Genomic DNA, 9,299 nt, shown 5'->3' on the forward strand with positions numbered 1-9,299 from the left:
ATGATGATGATGATGATGATGATGATGATGATGATGATGATGATGATGATGATTGTTATTAATAATATTATTATTTGTCATTAATATTATTGTTGTTGTTGTTATTGTGGTTGTTGTTGTTGCTGTTGTAGTTGGTGGAGGTGGTGGTGCTATTGTTAGTGATATTGTTGTTGTTATCATTATAGACGGATGGATGGATGGCTGGATGGATGGATGGATGGATGGATGGATGGATGGATGGATGGATGGATGGATGGATGGAAGAATGGGTGGATGGATGGGTGGATGGATGAATGGATGGACGGATGGATGGATGGATGGAGGGATTGATGGAGGGAGGGAGGGAATAACATGAATGGATTGGTGGATGGATAGCGTGCAGTGATAAGAAAGTTACAATGAATGGGTGGGCGAAAAGATGGAGCATAGGACTCGAGGGCCCCCTTCAAAAGATGTGAAAAAAATAATAAAGATGTCGTGTGGGTGGTTGGCGGATGCTCTGGTGTGGTTTGCTTCTTCTTTCCTATCAAACATCTACCGTCCTTATCTCCCCTTCTTCTTTTTCTATGTTTGTTACTCTCTTGTAACACCTCTAATCTTCTGGCGCTCATATGACCTTTTGCGATTGCGAGCGCCGTCAAAACACTAATAACACTAAAAAGATGTCATAAAATGCAGTTCCGGACACAAGAATGTTAATATCCCCTCCGTTTCCAGAGGTGGAAATCAAACAGGCCAAGAGGTTGGAAAAAGAAGCCAAAAAGCAGCAAGAGAGGGACAGAAAGGCAACGTTCAAGAGCACTGCCAAGACGGTAGGCCTGGCAAAGCAGCTGTCTCCAAAGGCTCAGAGGAAAAGGGAAAAACTACTTAGTTCAACGTCACAACTCAAGGTAAGATTTGGAACGGTTCTGAATAATTATTTCAATTTTTTTTTGGTAAAAAAAACTATAAAAAACGTTGTACCTAAATGTAACTACCTATGTGATGTCTTCCTTAACCCATTAATATACTTCAAACTAATTCAATGTGCCCTTATTAACCCTTATGTGCGTATATGTTCAGTAGTGCTTGTACCTCCCACAGTTCCAAGAGCATATATTAATTACGGTTGTTGTTGTTTTTTAATTGGGAGAGGGGTGCCGAAGAATTTGCACATTTTTCGGGATTAGCAATCCTATTTGGCCTATTTTTTCATAATATTTGTTCATTTACCTTTAAACATTGTTAAGTGTTACTATTTAAACCTCATTACAAAGATACTATATCACCTGTTAGAAATCATGCCTCTTTTTCCGAAATACTGCTTTAATGGCTGAGGTTGGGGTTAGGGGGTGCACAAAATTGGCTGGCACTGGAAGGTTATGTTTAGGCATACTTTTGTAGTGCCCTTCTGTTAATCATTTCTGTGAGGTTTTTTTCTTCTAACCTGCCGAATGCTGCAATCTAACTAAAAATATCCTTAATTTTAATACTGAGCCATGTTCTCATGGCGAGTACTATTTCCAGTGAGAAGTCTAGTGAAACGCGGAAATGTTCTTCTCTCATTGAATAATTAATTTTCTTAAAAGTAAACATCTGAACTTAAGTGAAATACTGCTATATTATTTTGTTGGGAATCGCCCTGTTATCGTCTCAAACACTAGACTAACAGTTAATAAAAAACGCTTCCATCAGCATTTTAAAAAATTGTTGTCAATTATAATAATAATAAATAGCATTTGTATAGCGCATGTCCCCACTCGAAAGCAAGCTCTATGGGCTTCATACTATATTATTACCCATGCAGACCATAGAACACTCAGAAACATTCTCAACTTCCCGTGAAGCATGCAGTGCAAGCAGCTGATTAAGTTCTCAATTACTAACGAACTGACAAGATCTTTCACTGTCTAATTACAAGTAGTTTCTTTCTAGAGAAGAGGTAATACTTAAGATATGAGTTTATACATCAGTTCACACCAACGTATACTTCGTATCTCTAAGGAAAAAAGTGTAAATACCAGATATGGCAAAACTGAACGATACCGAGATAACCCTAAGTGATTAACTACCCCCCCCCCCCCTCTCCCTTTTTAAAAATCATTTATGAACAAAACAAAAAAGCCCTTTTTATTCTAAATGTGTTATAATAAATGTTATGCATATTGTGTGGATGTTTAAGTTACTATGTTTCTTTATCCACTGTTTCTGTTCTCAGCCTTAAGTAGTTTGCACTTAGAGAAATGACTTTAAGCTAGCTTTATTTATTTGTTCTTTTTTGCCGAAATTCTAGTCTTGGAACGTTTCGTTTGTTTCCAATCCCAACAAGTAATTGATATAAGAGTACAACATTTAGAATTATGCGATAAATATAGGGTATAAAAGGCCTGTTTTGAAATGGGTATGGCAGAGAGAGGACCTATTTTGCTTTCACAAAAGTCAACACGAAAACCATACGAGGAAGGAGATGTAGAAATAATGTTAATATCAATAAACATAGTACAATTATGACAGTATAAACTCTATCGATATGAGTCATACCCTTGTGCGTAATATTTTATATACCCAGGCTTGTAAGCTTACTCACCCTACAGACAGACCAGGATCTGTGGTGTACCGATAAAACGCTTAGCCGTAGCGCACTAAAGGTGTGAGTTCGAATCTCGTATGTGGATAGTTTTGAATGAGTATCTCAGCATTTCTGCTGGGACGTTTGTGTCCTTCCCAGCCTGGGTTGGTCTTGTCGCAACCCGCCTCCTGAATTATCTGAATTGTATTGATAGAGGCATAAAACATTTATAGCTATATTGTTTGCCCTTCAGATAATATTTTTTTTGTATCCATCTGGAGTTGTCATCTCTGACTCAGAGGTTGACGTGTAACTTTCCTTAATCCTTCACGGTCGCGAGCTGCCATTGCGCGTTCTGCTATATCCAGAACAGTACATTGTCATGTTTTTATGTTTTCCATCCTTGCTACTCTTTGTCTTCCGCTGGCCCGCGTGTTGTGCATAATATTCTAGAATCCCGATGATAACCCTGAAACAGCGACTTTCCTACAGCTAAGGGACATAACCCTAGCAATCGGATGTAGCTGTAAGACTATTGTGTTATTTCCCTTGGTTTCCGAGGTGTCCATATTATTTTTGTGGGAAAGGTTCCTTTTTATTTCCGAACCGATTCAGTTTTCTTGTTTGTGTTGTAATAACTTCAGTAATGAATTTGAAGCTACTCTGTTTTAGTCTAGCTATTGCTGAGATAACATGAGACAGAAATATCTTCTCTACTTACTTTGTTTACCACATTATTTTTTTCGCCTGTCTCTCTATATAGATATCTACCACTCCCTGACCCCCGATTTCCTCTGCACCCTAACCCTAGTCGGTCTGTAGTGACAATGAATAGACACTTGAATATTAACAGACGGTTTAAACCCTCCTTCTGAAGTGTAACTTTTGTGGCTAAGCCTTTCAGAATAATTGACTCATTTAGTGACTACCTTTGTGATTCCTTTTTTTTTCTTCTTTTCTCCCCTTTTCTTCCACTCTTTTTCCTCCTTCAACTCTCTCTTCTTGGAATCCCACATTGCGCCTTTGGAACGAATTTATTTTTCTAGTAAGGAGAATGGCTATGCTGTTGGCTTTTCATGCAAGAGACCCAAGTTCGATTCCAACATGCAGAATGACAGAATGAATTACTTCTCTGCTTTTTTTAAAGCGATGTACATTATACAACCTGGGTTCGCACCGACAAGCGTTCTTGCAGAATGAGGTAGAATTATACCTATGGTGGGGGTGTAAAAGTTTTACAATAAACACAACAACAATTAAAACGAAATATGAAAAGACTGTTGTTGGCATTACGCAATTTGTCTTCCTCTTCCGGGGTTTTTTCCTTGGTATTTTTTCTCTGCTTTTATATGTTCTGGAAGAACATTTTTTTTTTAAAGGGGGGGGGGTGCCACCATCAACCACAGTTTTATGACAAGTCCATTTGAAAAGGAGATAAAACCACAATCTTCTGAATCACCAGAATTTTTTCAAAAAACTGGTTACATGGAATCGTAAACCTGAGGACGACGGATTCAAAGCGGAGACCTTTGTGGTAATTCGTCAGAACACGGATATACCTCGTGCATCTTTTTCTCGCTTCTCTGCAATTCGCGGGATCGCACGCGGAAACATTTGTTGTATATTTGACGAATCTTTACTGCTACTACTTACTATTACTACAACTACTGTACTACTAATGGTGGTGGCCATTTTGTCAGAAGTTCTAATCTATGATACCCTCACTTCTATTACATCTCTTACTACTATTTCTCAATTTACCACAGAGTATTTTACCATAATATATGTTTTGGTTGTTTTTTTCAAAAACGACGGGATATAGGCCACAAATATCCTTTTCCATGTCTACATATTGTAATAATAATAGTTATCTATTTATTAGTTATAGAAACAATTTATCATAGTCTATTGCACCTCAGATTTATTTACATTCAAAATGTATTTCAATCCTTTTTATATTTTATATCGTATTTTAAACTCTACATGTCTATAACCCCTATGATAATGTACCACGGCATCTAATCTGTTCCACATAATAATATAAATTTATGCTATTTTTTTAATCTAGTTTATGTATTATAGTTTTTGTTTTTATTTCTCGCTTCCGAAAACCAGAAAGCAAAACGCTTCAGCTGCTGCCTCTCGTATAAACTTTACAGAACCTATTGCTTCTTTTCTGGCTTTTTTGGCCCCTGTAGAGTATTTTATGAATGAGCTTTTAAACGAAAGATTAACACACTCCCACCCCTCCTTTTTATTTCTTGTGGGGGTTTTTTTGATGTTGTTGATTTTGTTTTGTTTGGGTGGGGGTTTTTTCGAATCTCCCATAAAATGTATTTCTACGTTTAGTAACTCGACAAACTCTTACAAAATCACAAACAAACAAACAAACAAGAAAACAACAACGACACTATTATAGCCAGGATCACGATCAGGTAAAATGAAAGACAAAAACTTCCTGGTAGACTGTACAGCTCTGAAAACCCTTGATGTACGACCAGAAAGTTTTACAGTAATACAATGTTACTGTAAACCCTCTCTGGTACGACCGACGTCGGTTGTGTTATGTTTAGGAGGCGTTTCGCTGTCGTACGTAGAAAAAGACACGAGTTGCATTTTGGCAGGTGTAAGTCTATAATTGTATCGATTATGTTCGTAATACTGATGACGGATTATATTCCTTTTAGTCCAGATTGATTCGTGTTTGTTTCAGAGTGTTTTACGGCACTTGCAACACAGTAAGGTCATTTAAGTGCCGAAGATTAGAGGTGTTACAAGAGAGTAACAAACACAAAAAGATGGATAAAAGGACAAAAGATGTTTGATAGAAAAGGAGAAAACCACTCCAGAACTTCAACCAACCAACCACAGATTGGCCTGAGCGGTGGCTTTCAAGCTTCTGCCTACTAAATGTGAGGCATCGTGAGGAAATCAGGCGCTCGTCACAATAATGAAATCACAGAAATCGGCATTTTTTGGCCAATTTTCTAATTTTCTTCTTTTGACTCGACACCTTTTGTGTCCATTTTAAAACACATCTCTGTGTGGATTTTACTCAAAAACATTGATTAAAGGCATAAAAAACGTAAATTTTCAGTTTCAAAGGACTCTGAGGATATGGAAGTTACCAAACTTAGGCGGCCATTTTCTCGCTAATTTTACCTCTGAAAACAAGCAACCCTGACCTACTTCAAACGCAAATATTTCAATTTCTATTTTACATAGATGGATCTTATTTTACCAAAAGGGAGGCACATACATGAACAAGCTTTAGAATGATAAAAATAATCCCATATGCCCAAATATTGACCAGTGCCTGATTCCACCACGCCGTGACACAAATAAACTAACTCGTACCGATGGAGCGGTTAGAGATGGACGCTACAACCAATAATTGAACTGACCTATTTGTGTAGAAATAGAAACAAACTCGAAGGGGCGACTCTTTTTTCTGAGGGACATGAAAGGTTTATCGAGATTTGTTTTGTAAGAGTTTTACAACACTTTCAACACAATAAGGTCATATCAATGCCAAAGATTAGAGGTGTTACAAGAGAGCAACAAACACAAAAAAGAAGGCTTTAATTTTATTTTGTGTTTGTTACTCTCTTGCGACACCTCAAATCTTTGGCACTTAAACATCTTATTGTGTTGCAAGTGCCGTAAAACACTTACTAAAGCAAACAGGAGCCAAAAAAAACTAATAAGGGCCTTCAAAACCCCTTCAGGACGATAGATGTTTGATAGGAAAGAAGGGGCAAACCGTACCGGAGCGCCCTTCAACCACGCCCGATCATACTCAAACCCCCGTCCTTTCTACAGACGAGGAAAAGTTTGGTGGAAAGAATGAGGCACAAACCTCCTTCCATGGACGTGCAGGATGAGTCGGTGCACTCACGTGTCAAGTCGTTCCTCGTGGTAACTACTCTGGCATGATGCGGGTCTCGGAGCATCTTGATGACGAAAATGAAAAAAATTAGCAATAACACATCTGATCCACAGACAAACTAAACAAAGCATGAGAATGGATCTCCTACAACACCCACCCACTCCACGCCCACCACTCATCCCCCTCCCTCTCAAAAAAAGCCCACCACCCGCCTCCCTTCCTCCTCAAATAAAAAAGCCCTTCGCCCTCCTCCTCTTTCTTGTTCCTAGTTTTTTTGCTTCTGATTTTCGATAGAACTGAAATAAATGTGCATAGACATGGAATTATTCAATCACTATACTTTTCTCTGGTTTGCCGATATGATCATGCCCCCTCTTATGACTGCAACCACTTTACGGCTATTTTTAGCATACATTGGGTGCTGGCATGTGGCTAGTTGAAGTTCATCTCCTTGAAACATTCATCAACCGTTGAAATTTACTCTTTTGCTCTTTTTCCAAGTTTCATCACATTTAGTTGGGTGGGGTGTTTTTTAAATTTAATTCATTAAGCAAATTCTAGGGATAAAAATATAGTGCGTTTACAAACACATAATGTAGAAACACGCTGTCAATTGGGAGCTGACATTTGGAAATCATTATTAAACAAAACAAAAGAAAAAAAACCTAAAAACCTGTATACTCTAACCCAGTCATCTATATCAATTGTTGTTGTCGCATCTGTAACTATAATTGCTTCAGCTTTTTATATTTTGTGTTGATTTGGGGTTTGTCAGCTGCGAAAGCTTTCTAGCAATGACTTGCTCTCTTTTTTTTAAAACATTATAAATGTAAGACTTCCTTTAATGAAATGAGATCCGAAACAAAAGGGAGAATAGTAAATTATGTAACGGCTGCATATTATTGTATCACATTATAAAAAGATTGAAACTCGTAAAAAGACCCAAACAACAACCTGTTGTGTGGCCTACGTGCCGGAAAACTGGTTTGTTGTTTTTCTTTTACAATGAGATCTCGAATCCAAAACGAGACGTGTCAAGGAGGGGAAATAATCGTGATATCAAAGAATTGCTATTGCAACAGTCGCAACATAGTTAATTCCCTTTTTTGCATTTCAAAATAACATTCATTATAGTGAAACCAAAACAGGAACAAAAATCAAAGGAAAACAGATTTTGTTTTTACTATTTTGTTTCTCGTTTCTCTCTGGAATGTGCATGCATGAATTTTAGTTTGCTGACCTTTAAAAAGAAAAAAAGGAGCGAGGGACTGAAAGAAAAAAAAGGATGGGAGAAGGGGGGGGGGGGGGGGGGCTCTTTATTTTTATATTCCCTAACCGAACTCTTAGGTCCTTCATTTTTTAATTTTTTTTCGCGATTTATTCTTCTTTTTGTAATTTACAAGTAAAATATGCGTCTTCTTTTGCATTTTTTCCTTAGCCTTGTTTAATTGCTTCTACACCTGAGTGCCTTTGTTGAGATTTTTTTTTTTTAACTTATCATCCAGTAGTAAAGTATCTTTTTTCTTGCATATTGTCATTACCCAAAACTAATTTATACTTCTATAAAGGAAAAAAGTACGATAAAGTTTAGCTCACTAGATATTCTCCTAGGTTCTTAGTTTTTTATGCTAGACAGTAATTTTTGTTGGTGGTGATACGGTGGTTGAAGGGGGTGATTGTTGTTGTTGTTGTTGCTGCTGCTGTTGTTGTTGTTGTTGTTGTTGTTGTTGTTATTGTTGTTGTTGTTGTTGTTGTTGTTATTGTTGTTGTTTTGTGGTTGTTGTTGTTAGAGTTAACACTAACCTTTACTGTAAAAGTTTATTTTTTGTCATGTCTCAAGGATGTAGCGTTATTAATTTACCCAGCCCTCAAAAGGTAAGGCAAATATAAAGTACTTTTTATGAAATCAAGCTGGTAAAAAGCTAATTTTTAACACACCCCAAATTCGTAGGATTTACAGCATTCACAGTTTGCTTTTTAGAGCTTTAGAAATATTGTTACAACATTTTATGTAATGAACACCCTGAGTTTGCGCTTTTGATCTCTTGTAGACCTTGTTGAAGTATTTTCTGTCTGTTCGTCTCCCGGTCTCTTTCTCTGTACAGCCACATCTTAACTTTTATTAAGTTATTAGTTGCTTCTTTGTTCTTTCTTTTCTTCAAGAAGTGCTTATGAGAAACTGCATCAGTTCTTTGCCATCCCTTTTTTTCCGTCGGTGTTTCATTCTTTTTCTAATGAACACTAAACGCTGTTAGTAAACTTCTCTTTAATTCATATTATGTTTGTGTTTCCTTTTATTTGACGTCAAAACAGAATACTATTGCTTTATTCTTCAGTCCATTCTTTGGCTTATTCATCAGTTTGCCTTTTTTAATATTTCAAATACATCCTGCTAAGTTCGTTTTGTACGTTCACACTCTCTCTTTCTCTCTCTTAAAAAATCCAAAAACAAAAAACAAACAAACAAACAAATAAACAGGTGCACCCAACAGAACTGGAAGTGCAGCCCCAGTATGACGGGTTCAGAGACTGGCTCCACACCTTTGAGCTGTACCGTGGAAAAAACACCGGAAATGACGAACCGGATGAGAACAGGATCGTGGGGAAGTTCAAGGTCAGTAGTTCTGCTCATGTTACCTCCGCAAAACTCTTCGCTACCTCAGAATTATTAAGTTCTATCTGAACAATACCTAGCTTTGAGAAATCTGACGTCAAAGATTTTGAGCTGAATGTCATGACAAGCTGTTTCGAATGTACTTCTTTGAATATCTTCATAACAACTCCGAATAATCTTACGGTTTTGATAGAGCAGATAGAAAGTTTGGCTTCTGACCTCATGGTTATAGTAACTCCAAATGGCCA

At 37.3% G+C, this 9,299-nt stretch overlaps 1 protein-coding gene across 1 annotated transcript in view; it reads left to right on the plus strand.

The window, feature by feature from the left end:
* Nucleotides 1–9,051, plus strand: part of LOC101850259 (otoferlin) — a gene marked incomplete at both ends in the record, with an annotated part of 20,482 nt that extends 11,431 nt beyond the window's left edge. The window contains 2 exon segments of the mRNA XM_035970705.1: nucleotides 718–890; nucleotides 8,917–9,051. Of these exon segments, the coding sequence (XP_035826598.1) occupies nucleotides 718–890; nucleotides 8,917–9,051 (308 nt within the window).
* Nucleotides 9,052–9,299: the final 248 nt, after the last annotated feature.

This window comes from Aplysia californica, unplaced genomic scaffold (genome assembly GCF_000002075.1).
Source record: "Aplysia californica isolate F4 #8 unplaced genomic scaffold, AplCal3.0 scaffold00310, whole genome shotgun sequence".
Classification (NCBI taxonomy): Eukaryota; Metazoa; Mollusca; class Gastropoda; order Aplysiida; family Aplysiidae; genus Aplysia; species Aplysia californica.